Source organism: Populus alba, chromosome 11 (genome assembly GCF_005239225.2).
Source record: "Populus alba chromosome 11, ASM523922v2, whole genome shotgun sequence".
Classification (NCBI taxonomy): domain Eukaryota; kingdom Viridiplantae; phylum Streptophyta; class Magnoliopsida; order Malpighiales; family Salicaceae; genus Populus; species Populus alba.
The window spans coordinates 5,019,092-5,033,541 of NC_133294.1; the positions used below are offsets into that span (position 1 = coordinate 5,019,092).

The 14,450-nt window shown below is 34.9% G+C and overlaps 1 protein-coding gene and 1 pseudogene across 1 annotated transcript; both read left to right on the forward strand.

The window, feature by feature from the left end:
• The first annotated feature begins 4,392 nt into the window (after window positions 1-4,392).
• On the forward strand, window positions 4,393-7,665 carry LOC118047406 (G-type lectin S-receptor-like serine/threonine-protein kinase At1g11300). Its single transcript, XM_035056694.2, has 7 exons — window positions 4,393-5,738; window positions 5,922-6,032; window positions 6,148-6,314; window positions 6,396-6,606; window positions 6,715-6,952; window positions 7,028-7,178; window positions 7,280-7,665. Exons 1-7 carry the CDS (start codon window positions 4,478-4,480, stop codon window positions 7,586-7,588), a joined length of 2,448 nt encoding a protein of 815 aa, XP_034912585.2. The 5' UTR covers window positions 4,393-4,477; the 3' UTR covers window positions 7,589-7,665.
• A 3,351-nt stretch (window positions 7,666-11,016) lies between these two features.
• On the forward strand, window positions 11,017-14,201 carry LOC118047410 (G-type lectin S-receptor-like serine/threonine-protein kinase At1g11300; annotated as a pseudogene).
• The last annotated feature ends 249 nt before the right edge of the window (window positions 14,202-14,450 follow it).

Sequence of the window (14,450 nt, forward strand, 5' to 3'; positions counted from 1 at the left end):
TGAGAGGTTCAGATAGTTTCTTTGTCGAAACATAATTGGCAATTGGATATCTTGATCTTTGATCCTCTAGTTCTGGAGAATATCTGTTTGGTGGTTTTCCTCGATTTTGCCTAAAAGGTAACTTATAGCCAACAAGGGTATCCATATCATCAAGAATGTGAGGTGGGATAGGAGAGCTTGCCTCAATGATATTATCAGGAGATGGGTCATTGGATACTGAAGAGTGGGGGGTTACTATTACTGCTTCTGGAGATGTTACTTCAGCTTCCGGAGATGTCAACTCTTGATTAGATTCCTGATTAATAATAGGTAAAGTTTCTGGTGATGCCAACTCTAGATTAGATTCCTGATTGATAATAGGCTGAGTTGTATTCGGTGTCATATCAATGTCTTTGAACCAGTCAAATGTCAACCAATTCATTTCTTCTACTTGTGTCTCCCCCTGAAGAGAAGAATTAGGTGCAGCAGGAGAGTAGAAAGTGTCAGATTCAAGGAACGAGATATCCATTGTCACGACCTGAATCCCGGGTCCCTGACCGGCAACGCAGGAGCGGTGTCGAAAGGACACCTCACCTACGCTAAGCCTCAAAACGAACATATCAAAAGAACAATTTATTCAAAAATATGCAGTGTCTCATAATCTTCAGAAATATCATATTATTCAAAACTAATGAAACCGAAAGATAGTTATTAAAACAAAAATAATAATTCATAATACTCATTACATTTTCAAAATCCAAATTTAATTAAACCAAGGTAACAGTGGAGCGTCTAAGACATCAAATCAAAACTGAAAGGAAAGCCTCGCAAACAAGCAAGGCATACCGACCAGAACTGAAGAAGCGGAAACACTCAACAAAGTCCAACTGCTATCAGAAACTAAGAACCTGAAATAATATTAAGAATGAGAGGTGAGTTCAACCAACTCAATGAGGGAATAACATTTAATATACATTTTAGATATTTTAGATATTAATATGATTTATCTTGATATACATATACTTACTAAACATATTATCATAACGTAGTGGATTACATGTCAAAGATCAGATGACACCCGAAGGTGACCAAATGACACTCGTAGGTGACCAGATGACACTCGTCGGTGACCACTGTGAGATGATCAGTCGCCACAGGCTGATGCCTTTCTCACTAGCTAGGTATATAGAATACTATGTGCACACAGGCTAACTACCCTCCGTTAGCATGAAGTTACTAACAAGTCCCATATCAAGGCATAATAGATATTCACAGAATCATCAAAGAAACATATATCATATCAAATAGAATTTACTTTATCAGATTGCGAGTGCAAATTCAAGAATAAATGAGTACTCAAAAAATAAAGCAACATATATAAATATTCAAGAAATTTACTAGTTGTACTCATTGTATAATCAACATACATATTTATTTATATTATATGCATATTAAAGATTATTCCACTCACTCGGAAAATATTGAACTAAAGAAATGTCAGACGAAAGACCCGAAAATCCTATTAAGGATCGTTAAGAGAACCTACAATAAATATATGAAATATACTTAAAAACAAATCAAACAAAAGATCCCAATGCATAAAAGGAAACCAGGCTTAGTCTCCTAGGTTTAGTGACTAAATCGACAATTTTTCCAAAATAGGGACCAAAATGTAATTTTACCAAAATTGGAGGACCAAACTGTAAATACATAACCATAATGAAATTTATCCATAATTCATCCTTATCTTTGTCCAAAATCTTGAATTATGCCCCAAGGTCCAAAATGTGATTTTATCAAAATTTTAGGGGTCAAATCATAATTTGTCAAATTGGAGGACCAAATTGAAAGTTTTAAATTCTCTTATCTATACAGTAATTCTGCCCATAATTCATATGTTATTCTGTTCAGAATCTCGGAATATGCTTCAGGGACCGATTTGTAATTTTCCAAAGTTTGGGGACTAAACTGTAATTTTTATAAATTAAGGGACCAAACTGAATTTTCATCATCTTCAACCTCAAACCCAGAATTTCAACAGATCACCTACTGTTAGTTCCAGATTTATAACTCAACTTCATCATTCAATTCAACCATAACTCAAAATCATCATTTTTATCTACAATATCTCAAATTCAACTTAATAATCAATTACCCACAACAATCAACCCCTAACCTTCAAATTAATTCATCAATAAACTCAAAACACAATCTTCAAAACTCTAAAATTAATCAAAACCAAAATTTAAAGCTAAAGAAAACATATTATACATATTAAAGCATAAAATCTTACCCTCTTCCTTATTTTCTCCAACCTCTTCCTTTTTCCTTTATTTTCCCCTCTTTTCTCTTCTTCTTCTTCTTCCTCCCTTCTCTCCTACCGGTTCTCTCTCCAAATTTCAGATCCCTCTTTTTTTTTCTTCTTATTTATATTTATCAACTATTGGTCAATTACCACACTACCCTTCATTCATTTATACCCTCTCTTTAAGCCTCCAAGGGCCTTGTTGCCTTTTCTCATTCCTTTTTATTTTCAAAACATCACATCCATAGTCACATATGTGTGCCTAGTAATTGGGTCATAACATCGGTACCCCTTTTGGTGTGTAGCATATCCCAAAAAAAGACAACAAATGGCACATGGATCAAGTTTTGTGCGTTGATTCTTGTGGAGGTGAACATACGCAACACAACTAATGCTTGACGGAAGCATCAATATTGTGGGTAATGACACATAGGTTGACAAGACCTGTAGCGGAGTCTTAAACTCAAGAACTTTTGAAGGCATGCGATTAATGAGATGGACAGCCATGGCAACAACATCACCCTAGTAGTGGTTAGGTACGTGAGCCCAAGTAACAAAGCTCGAGCAGTTTCAAGAATGTGACGATTCTTGCATTCTGCAATACCATTTTGTTGCGGAGTCTAGGGAAATGAAGTCTCATGAATTAGTCCATAGTGGTGGAAATAATTACAAAATTGTTGAATCACATACTCGCCACCATTATCTGATCGAAGCGTTTGAAGCTTAGCTACAAAATGAGTCTAAATCATTCTATGAAATGATATCCCAAAGGAAATCCAAAATCCAAAATTTGCATTATTCCTCGCTCGTTCATATGCATTGGGCCACATCAAAAAAATCATCAGTATTATATTTAAGCCTGATGTGGATAAGGGTCCATCTCAGGCCTGAAAATGGTGGTTGGGCTGGTGGCAGCATCCCGGGTGATGCTGTGTGAAACAAATATATATATATATATATATATATATATATATATATATATATATATATATATATATATATATATATTATTACAAAAAAATAAAAAGGGCTTAGCTTTTTGGTGCAGTAGGTGAGGAGAAATAATATAGATTTAAGTATTGTATTGACTATTTTTTTCTTTACTGAATAATTGCTTTAATTTCAGGGATAAAGTTGTATTTTTTAAAGAATTAAAATATTATTTATCAATTGATCAGGGATAATATAGTAAAGTTATATTTTTTAAAATATAGTATAAAAGGTATCTTATCTACTACATATATTTAGTCTTTTATTAACAAGAATAACTTGCCATCTACATATAATTTAGTAAAAACAAATTAAGTAATTAAATCTTCTCAAATTTTATTTTATTTTCACTATTCCCTTTTGAATTAAATTTTAGAGCCCTTGATTTTTAAATTTGCATTACAACACATGCAAAACCTCAACTACAAACTTAAGTAATACAATTCTAGATAATCAATACATTTCACGTTAATTTATTTTCTGTTGTTTTAACATCATTGTTATGCTAATAATATAAGCTTGATTCTCCATACAATTGTTATTCTAAATTGTAATATAATTGAAAATTTAACATTTAAGCTGTCAACTACTATTTTGTTATACGAAATTTTTTCACGTTTACATGTGAGTTGGCAAGTCAAAACTAGCCAATAAAAGCTTTTGTTTTGTATTGAATTTAGATGAACAGTTGAGAGGAGGACCACTTACACCATGGACAAGCTCTTCAATTCCATCCTGAGGTTTTTGTTTGGAATGGTAGTCGTTTGTTTTAATGGCAGAATAGACCATCCAGCTTAGCAATTCGATTCAACCTATTTGAACATGTCCATAGCCAGACAAGAAGTTACATTTTGACTGGTATACAAATAAAATTGTCATCCCTGCGGCCGGCACGTACCTGCCTGGGAAGGCCAAACCGGCGACTTTTGTTCCTATAATCTCCTTCCAGGAAAAGAGAACCTGTCACAATTGTTGAAAAACCCAACCTTTCAGGTTTACCTTTTGATTGAGTTGCGTGATAAAATAACACTCTCCATAAGAGGACATAAACTTGACAATATATAGAAGCGACATTTGTTGCCAATGCCATGCATGTATCGACTGGTCCATCACTCAAAATCTAGTAAGCCTTTCATTAATGTAACGAAGCACAAGCAATCGTTAAAAGAATATCCAACTGCTGGACTTGGCAGCAGCAAATTCATGGTAGCCCTTCTACTCCTACTGTGTTTTCTTTGTTTGCAACTTGGTGCTGCCAGAGATACAATTACTTCATCTCAGTATGTCAAAGATCCTGATGCAATAGTCTCTGCGGGAAATAAGTTCAAACTGGGATTTTTCAGCCCTCTTAATTCCACTAATCGCTATGTAGGAATATGGTTCAGTAGTGTTACGCCTATAACACCAGTCTGGGTAGCTAACAGAAACAAGCCACTCAACGATTCTTCTGGGGTGATGACAATATCTGGGGATGGAAATCTTGTGGTTTTGAATGGTCAGAAAGAAACTCTTTGGTCATCAAATGTCTCAAAGGGAGTCGGTAATTCAAGTGCATGGCTTATGGATGATGGAAACCTTGTCTTGCGAGAAATCGGAAGTGGAAACAGCTTATGGGAGAGTTTTCAGGAACCTTCTGATACAATGATACCGAACATGAGACTTACTGCTAACGTAAGAACTGGCGAGAAGACATTGCTATCCTCATGGAGAAGCCCTTCAGATCCATCCATTGGGGCCTTCTCTGTTGGAATTGATCCAGGAAGGATACCTCAGAGTTTCATTTGGAATTATAGTCATCCAATCTATCGGACTGGTCCATGGAATGATCAGGTATTTATTGGAATTCCAGGAATGATATCAGTTAATATCAATGGATTTGATATTTTACCTGATGGAAATGGGACGTTTACCCTAATCTTAAGTTCTGCCAACGAATCATTTATCGGAAGTTTTGTTTTGAGTTATGATGGAAGTTTTAGTGAACTATATTGGGATTATGGGAAGGAGGAATGGGTTAACGTGTGGCGAGTTCCAAACGATGAGTGCGATGACTACGGTAAGTGTGGGTCATTTGGAATCTGTAATGCAAAGAACTCACCAATTTGCAGTTGTATGAAAGGGTTTGAACCAAAAGATGCAGATGAATGGAATAGTAGAAACTGGACTAGTGGTTGTGTTAGGAGGAGACCTATGCAGTGCGAAAGAATACAATATGGTGGTGAAGCGGGCAAAGAAGATGGGTTCTTGAAGCTGCAGACAGTGAAAGTGCCAGACTTTGCTGACCGGTCCTTCGCAGTTTCGGAACAAACATGTAGAGAAAATTGCATGAATAATTGTTCCTGCATAGCTTATGCATATTATACTGGTATAAGCTGTATGTTGTGGTGGGAAAGCTTAACTGATACAAGGAAGTTACCTAGTGGAGGGGCAGATCTCTACGTTCGCCTAGCTTATTCAGAACTTGGTAATTGTTTCATTTTTTTTGTCTGGTTTTCTTTTACAATACTGCTTCAAATTTTACTCTGTTCAAATATTCATAGAAATTACTGTTGTACTTTCGTATTCATGTAGATAGTTGAAGAAATTTGATCCTTTCCCCTGGATTGCTTTTGTCAAATCTAAAAATTCAAACCTCTGTTTTCTGCAGAGAATAGAACTACAAGTGTGAAGGTAATTATCGGTTTAACAGTGGTTGTGGGAGCTATTATCAGCGCAATCTGTGTGTTCTGTATGTGGAGGCGAATTACTGATTATAGAGGTAAGTATGCATTTGAGTACTAGCCATTGCTGGACTTGAAAACCATCCTCTCTTTTAATTGAAAAGAAACAAAATGCAATGTTCAACTGATGCCTACTTCCTGGATGTAACTCAGAAAGGAAGAAGAGAAGCAAGAAGATCTTACCAGACGAAAGCATGATGCAAGACGGCTTGAACCAAGCTAAACTACCACTTTTAAGTTTACCAGAGCTTGTAGCTGCAACAAACAACTTTGACATTGCCAATAAGCTTGGGCAGGGTGGTTTTGGTCCAGTGTACAAGGTAATAATGCTTGTGAGCTAGTGGAGTTTTTATTGTTAATTGAATTGAATTGCCAGAAGTAGGATGAATGGAACTTTGCAGGGAAGATTGGCAGATGGACAGGAAATAGCTGTGAAGAGACTGTCAAGAGCATCTGGGCAAGGACTAGAAGAATTTATGAATGAGGTTGTGGTGATTTCTAAACTGCAACATAAGAATCTTGTGAGACTCCTTGGTTGCTGTGTTGAAGGAGAAGAGAAGATGTTGGTCTATGAGTACATGCCAAACAAAAGCTTAGATGCATTTCTTTTTGGTCAGAGCTAATTACCCAACTTGCATAACCATTAGAGCAGATTACAATTTCTTTTACGAGTCAACTATTGAAGCTCTCACACTTCTTTTTTGGCTGCAATTTGTCTAGATCCTCTCAGGAAACAACTTCTAGATTGGAATAAACGTTTTGACATTGTTGACGGAATCTGTCGAGGTCTGCTCTACCTTCACAGGGATTCCAGACTAAAAATTATTCATCGAGATCTGAAGGCAAGTAACATCCTTCTGGACGAAAATTTGAATCCGAAAATTTCAGACTTTGGTATGGCCAGGATATTTGATGGCAATGAAGATCAAGCGAACACTAGAAGGGTTGTCGGAACATAGTAAGTCCTGTTTCTTTCTTAAATCCCATTCTTATCATCTATCACTATTTCATTAATCTCTTTTTTCGTATGCAGCGGCTATATGTCCCCTGAATATGCAATACAGGGCCGATTTTCAGAGAAATCAGATGTTTTTAGTTTTGGAGTTTTGTTGTTGGAGATTGCAAGTGGGAGGAAAAATACCAGTTTCTATGACTCTGAACAAGTTTCGAGCCTGATAGGATTTGTATGTCCTCCAACTCTTTGCTTTGTAATGTAAAATCCCTAATTTTTGCTGTGGATTTATAATTAGATATTCTTATGTGTGTTGGTATTTTCACTTTGCAGGCATGGAACTCATGGAATGAGGGAAACATTGGAGCTATAGTAGATCCTGTAATTTCAAACCCTTCTTTTGAGGTTGAAGTTTTTCGGTGCATACATATTGGTCTGTTATGTGTTCAGGAGCTTGCAAGAGATAGACCAACTATATCTACAGTAATTTCAATGCTAAACAGCGAAATTGTGGATCTTCCTGCTCCCAAACAATCAGCATTCGCTGAAAGGCTAGGTTATTTTGACAAAGAATCCTCTGAACAGAACAAACAAAGATGTTCTATTAACAATGTCTCCATCACAGCACTTGAAGCTCGATAAATAGAACTTTGTGACATTGCTATCTTTCTGTCTGGGTCTGCAATTAGTTGTAAGAAATTATGGGAAGTTTGTAAGAAGTTTTTTTTTTGGGTGTCATATTAGGATACCCTCAAGGCTTTTTAATAATTCTAATTATTAAAATATTAATAAATCAATATAAAATATCAATGTGTGCTATGCATGCATTTGAGCATCATCACCCCCACTAAATGAGATGGTCAAAATCCACTCACGGTTGTGCCATATGACATGTTAGGTGGCAATACAGATGTTGGTGCGTTGCATTTGGCCTAGTTAGCGGCGATTCAGTGATGATGAAGGTATTTCCTCTTCCTTTTCTTTTCTCTTTCTTATGGATTGGTTTTCGTGTTGAGCTTTTTAATAATTCAAATATATTCTCCAATTAAAGTTGGTCTTTATTTTTTAAATTTTTATTTGTTTTTAATTTTAAGGCTTCTTGAATTTATTTATTTTAATTTCATCCCTCTACATTTTATTTCATATAATTTTTATATCCAATTTGATTATCATTTTTTTTATAGTTATTTTGTTATTCTTTGCATTGATTATTTTTTAATTTCATTTTTTAGAATTTAATTTAATTTTATTTTGTTTTTAATTTTGGTCCTTATTTTTTTTATTGCTCTTTTTTTATCCTTTTCTTCATTTATTTTGTTTTTTCAATTTAATCCCTAATTATTTTCTTTTCAATAATCTTTTTTTGTGCATGATTTAGTCCTCATTGTTTTTATTTTTTTGATTTTTTTATGATTGAGAATTTTGATTTGTTAATTTTTTGTGTTTGTCTTCAACAATCATAACTTAGCCCACCAGTTTCGATGATTAGCTCGATTTAAATTCAATTTTGTTTTAAATCCTTTTAAAAAATTGATTTGTTTTATTCTTGCACTTCATGCACTTCTTGATTCAAAGATGAGCTCACGAAAAAAAGTAAGAAAAACTCAATATTAGGAAGGAAGAAAGCAAGGACTTGACCTATCTAAAGTAAGGACTTTGACCAATCTATAATTTGAAATTGACTTATTGACCCTTTAAACTTTGTGATTTGTTTTGTTTATTTTTTGGTGAATTTATTCCTATCTCATAACTCGGGTCATGGGTTATTAAATTTAGTTAGGTTAGTTCAGGATTTTTTTTGTTTGATCATTTGATATTTTTTTTTTCACTTTCAAAGGGACTTTTCTGACTTTTTAAAAGTAACATGAGTTGCCTTGTTTTTTTTTTTTTTGTTGGATCTACCTCTTTTAAAATGATTTTTTAAAATTAAATTAAATTAATTTATTTTATCCTACAACAATAAATTAGTCTAGTATTGCCTCATATTTGTTTGGTGCTTTTTGTTAGATCCTGTTCTTCTAACAAGAATTTTTTTAATTAAATTAATTTATCTCACCCTTTAACATTGAATTTGTTTTATATTGAGTTTCTTAATTGAGCCTAGGTTTGGATTTTAATAGTTTTTTTACTATAAAAGATTAACTTGAATTTAGATGGTTCACCAAAAATTGCTTGATTTTTTTCCTTTTTTTAGTTTTTTTTATTTTTCCAGTTTCATCCTCAAATATTTTTTTACTTTCCCCCCAATTCCTATGGGATTTCCCATTTATTTTGAAAAAAACAAAACACGAAGAGGATATTTTCTTACTTTCCCCCCAATTCCTATAGGATTTCCCATTTATTTTGCAAAAAAAAAAAAACACGTGTTATCTGAAGTTTTTTATTTTAACTTTGTTCAATTTAGTTTTTCTTACAAGGATTTTTGCTTATGAATGAAATATAAATATCAGATTTTTTATGACTTGTGCTTCAACATCATGAGTCAACTTGTCAGGTCGAGCATTTTGAGCATCAAATGATGTATTTTAAATTTTATTTTTTTTAAGTTTTTTATTTTTTTGAATATGGTCATCACTCATTTGATTTTTATTTTTATTTTTGATTCTTTTGTAAATTTATGGACTTAGGAATTCTCAATTTGTTCCTTTATTTCATTATTTGATGGTATTATAAGTTTTGGTCCTTTGTGTTTTGTTTTTAATTTTTTATTCTTGACACCTTTAACAAATTTTAATTTGTTTTCCATTTCATCATTGGATCTATAATCTTGGTTTTTTTTTTTTCCATTTCATCACCCGGGTCTGTTGGGTTTTTATTTTTACTTTTTTTTTTGTTCATTGATATTTTTCCTTGATTTTATCTTTAATTGTTTGGAATCCTAGGGATTAATGGTCAATATTTGTTTTTTCATTTTTCTTTTTATGATGTGGAGCTATTAATTTTTATTTTTTAAAAAAATACACTTACAGCACTCTATCATTGATTTTTTATGCTTCAAAAACATCAATTTGCCCCATCGTGAAGCACAAGCAAGCTATCTAGTATATACTAAACTCAACTAAAAGTTAACATAAAACAAGGCCTAAATCATGGATGAAGAGAGGTTTAAACAAATTAATCTAGTTTTTTTTTTTCTTTTTTTAATGGTGAGTTTTAACTATGTTAATTGATTCATGGGTAGCGCACTTGGGGATGCATGGGAGCGAGCCCAACCCCTTAACCTAATGCGGCATCGGGTTTGGAGTTTTTCATCAGATGATACCAAATTAACTCCTTTTATATTTTGAGATATCTAAGTGAAGTCTTAGCTCAACCAAATCCCAAGATGATTGAGTTTTCAATTGACTCGTTAAACCAAGTTTAATAATAATCAATTTTTAGCTTTGAGAAAACAAGTGAGTATGTGTGTTTTATATTGTGGTAGTTTTTAAGATTGCAGGTTAAAAGGTTTGAAAAAAACAATAAAATATAGTTTTTTAATCATCATGATTTTAATATGGAGTTTTTAAAACAATTTACAAAACTTTATGGTGACTTATGTTTGCCATCGATGACTTATGGTGAATTCTCAAGAATGAGCCACGAAACCGTAATTTCTTTAGGTTGAAATGGAAACAAGCCTTACAGATAGTGACCCATTAGGACTTGTTTTTGTCAAAGCCTTGTGCTGGTGAAAGAAAAATGTTTCCATTTTTTTTCCGAGTGACTGACATGGCTACATATGCTGAGTTATTGACCGTGAAGAACCTATCCATAAAAGAATAATATTCATAAAACATTTTTGTAATTATGCAAACATGTCCATAACGTGACAAGACGTTTCACCATCTTCTTATCTTGTTCTTGTTCTTGCTCTTGAACCTTCATGGAATTACATTTGGACTGGTACTATACAAATAAAATTGCCATCCCTACGGACGGCACGTACCTGCCGCGGCGACTTTTGTGCCAATAATCTCCTTCCAGGAAAAGGGAAGCACCTGTCACAATTGTTGAAAAACCCAACCTTTCAGGTTTACCTTTTGATTGAGATGCGTGATAAAATAACAATCTCCATAAGAGGACATAAACTTGACAAAAGAAGCGATATTTGTTGCCAATGACATGCATATATCGACTGGTCCATCACTCAAAATCTAGTAAGCCTTTCATTGTAACGAAGCACGAGCAATTCGTTAAAAGAATATCCAACAGCTGGACTTGGCAGCAGCAAATTCATGGTAGCCCTTCTACTCCTACTGTGTTTTTTTTGTTTGCAACTTGGTGCTGCCAGAGATACAATTACTTCATCTCAGTATGTCAAAGATCCTGATGCAATAGTCTCTGCGGGAAATAAGTTCAAACTGGGATTTTTCAGCCCTGTCAATTCCACTAATCGCTATGTAGGAATATGGTTCAGTAGTGTTACGGCTATAACACCAGTCTGGGTAGCTAACAGAAACAAGCCACTCAACGATTCTTCTGGGGTGATGACAATATCTGGGGATGGAAATCTTGTGGTTTTGAATGGTCAGAAAGAAACTCTTTGGTCATCAAATGTTTCAAAGGGAGTCAGTAATTCAAGTGCACGGCTTATGGATGATGGAAACCTTGTCCTGCGAGAAATCGGAAGTGGAAACAGCTTATGGTAAAGTTTTCAGGAACCTTCTGATACAATGATAACGAACATGAGACTTACTGCTAACGCAAGAACAGGCGAGAAGACATTGCTATCCTCATGGAGAAGCCCTTCAGATCCATCCATTGGGACGTTCACTGTTGGAATTAATCCAGTGAGGATACCTCATTGTTTCATTTGGAATCATAGTCATCCAATCTATCGGTCTGGTCCATGGAATGGTCAGGTATTTATTGCTATTCCAGTAATGAATTCAGTTAATATCAACGGATTTGATATTGTACAAGATGGAAACGGGACGTATACCCTAATCTCAAATTCTGCCAACGAATCATATATCGGAAGATATGTTTTGAGTTATGATGGAAGTTTTAGTGAACTATATTGGCATTATGGGAAGGAGCCAGGAGGAATGGGTTAACGTGGGGCGAGTTCCAACCGATGAGTGCGATGTCTACAGTAAGTATGGGTCATTTGGAATCTGTAATGCAAAGAACTCACCAATTTGCAGTTGTATGAAAGGGTTTGAACCAAAAGATGCAGATGAATGGAATAGTAGAAACTGGACTAGTGGTTGTGTTAGGAGGAGACCTCTGCAGTGCGAAAGAATACAATATGGTGGTGAAGCGGGCAAAGAAGATGGGTTCTTGAAGCTGCGGACAGTGAAAGTGCCAGACTTTGCTGACTCGTCCTTCGCAGTTTCGGAACAAACATGTAGAGAAAACTGCATGAATAATTGTTCCTGGATAGCTTATGCATATTATACTGGTATACGCTGTATGTTGTGGTGGGAAAACTTAACTGATATAAGGAACTATCCTAGAGGAGGGGCAGATCTTTACGTTCGCCTAGCTTATTCAGAACTTGGTAATCGTTTCATTTTTTTTTTGTCTAGTTTTCTTTTACAAGACTTCTTCAAATTTTCTTCTGTTCAAATATTCATAGAAATTACTGTTGTACTTTCGTATTCATGTAGATAGTAGAAGAAATTTGATCCTTTCCCCTGGATTGCTTTTGTCAAATCTAAAAATTCAAACCTCTGTTTTCTGCAGAGAATAGAACTACAAGTGTGAAGGTAATTATCGGTTTAACGGTGGTTGTGGGAGCTATTATCAGCGCAATCTGTGTGTTCTGTATGTGGAGGCGAATTGCTGATTATAGAGGTAAGTATGCATTTCAGTACTAGCCATTGCTGGACTTGAAAACCATCCTCTCTTTTAATTGAAAAGAAAAAAATGCAATGTTCAACTGATGCCTAATTCCTGGATGCAACTCAGAAAGGAAGAAGAGAAGCATGAAGATCTCACTAGACGAAAGCATGATGCAAAACGACTTGAACCAAGTTAAACTACCACTTTTAAGTTTACCAGAGCTTGTAGCTGCAACAAACAACTTTGACATAGCCAATAAGCTTGGGCAGGGTGGTTTTGGTCCAGTGTACAAGGTAATAATGCCTGTGAGCTAGTGGAGTTTTTATTGTTAATTGAATTGACAGAAATAGGATGAATGGAACTTTGCAGGGAAGATTGCCAGATGGACAGGAAATAGCTGTGAAGAGACTGTCAAGAGCATCTGGGCAAGGACTAGAAGAATTTATGAATGAGGTTGTGGTGATTTCTAAACTGCAACATAGGAATCTTGTGAGACTCCTTGGTTGCTGTGTTGAAGGAGAAGAGAAGATGTTGGTCTATGAGTACATGCCAAACAAAAGCTTAGATGCATTTCTTTTTGGTCAGAGCTAATTACCCCAACTTACATAACCATTTGAAGCAGATTACAATTTCTTTTTCGAGTCAAATATTGAAGCTCTCACACTTCTTTTTTGGCTGAAATTTGTCTAGATCCTCTCAGGAAACAACTTCTAGATTGGAATAAACGTTTTGACATTGTTGACGGAATCTGTCGAGGTCTGCTCTACCTTCACAGGGATTCCAGACTAAAAATTATTCATCGAGATCTGAAGGCCAGGATATTTGAATCCGAAAATTTCAGACTTTGGTATGGCCAGGATATTTGGTGGCAATGAAGATCAAGCAAACACTAGAAGGGTTGTCGGAACATAGTAAGTCCTGTTTGTTTCTTAAATCCCATTCTTATCATCTATCACTGTTTCATTAATCTCTTTTTTCGTATGCAGTGGCTATATGTCCCCTGAATACGCAATACAGGGCTGATAGACCAACTATTTCTACTATAATTTCAATGCTAAACAGCGAAATTGTGGATCTTCCTGCTCCCAAACAATCAGCATTCGCTGAAAGGTTAGGTTATTTAGACAAAGAATCCTCTGAACAGAACAAACAGAGATGTTCTATTAACAATGTCTCCATCACAGAACTTGAAGCTCGATAAATAGAACTTGTGACACTGCTATCTTTCTGTCTGGGTCTGCAATTGGCTGTAAGAAATTATGGGAAGTTTGTAAGAAGTGAATGCATCAGCATTCTACAGATTTCTCAAGGTCTCTGTGCCAAAAGAATACACTATTGTCAATTCCCCGAACTTCTTGCTTATAGTCCGATTTTTAGAGAGTAATTATACTTTTGTAGTGTAATTTAAGCTGGGAAATACTGTTCTCTGTATGGATTATTGGTTGACTTATGAGCGAAATGATTAAATGGGGTCTTTCACAGAAAACTCATTGTTACAATTTTTGATAGTCTCACAGAAATGCATTTATCCATTTTCAAGGATAAAGAAACTATCACTGATATTCCCTCATGAAAAAAGAAGGTGGATAGGAGGCGACCATCACCATTGATGTCGATTGCATACATAAATGCATATATTGAATGCTCCATATTCATAAACTGAAGGCTAGTAACATCCTCCTGCATCAAGAACAGTATCCAAAATTTTCAAATTTTGGAACGACGAGGGTATATT

Bases quoted from the DNA above. Each gene is read 5' to 3' on its own strand.
- LOC118047406 (XM_035056694.2), top strand. From the start codon at position 4,478: ATGGTAGCCCTTCTACTCCTACTGTGTTTTCTTTGTTTGCAACTTGGT. The intron at 6,033-6,147 runs GTAAGTATGCAT...GATGTAACTCAG, and splicing joins GCGAATTACTGATTATAGAG to AAAGGAAGAAGAGAAGCAAG. The intron at 6,315-6,395 runs GTAATAATGCTT...GGAACTTTGCAG, and splicing joins GTTTTGGTCCAGTGTACAAG to GGAAGATTGGCAGATGGACA.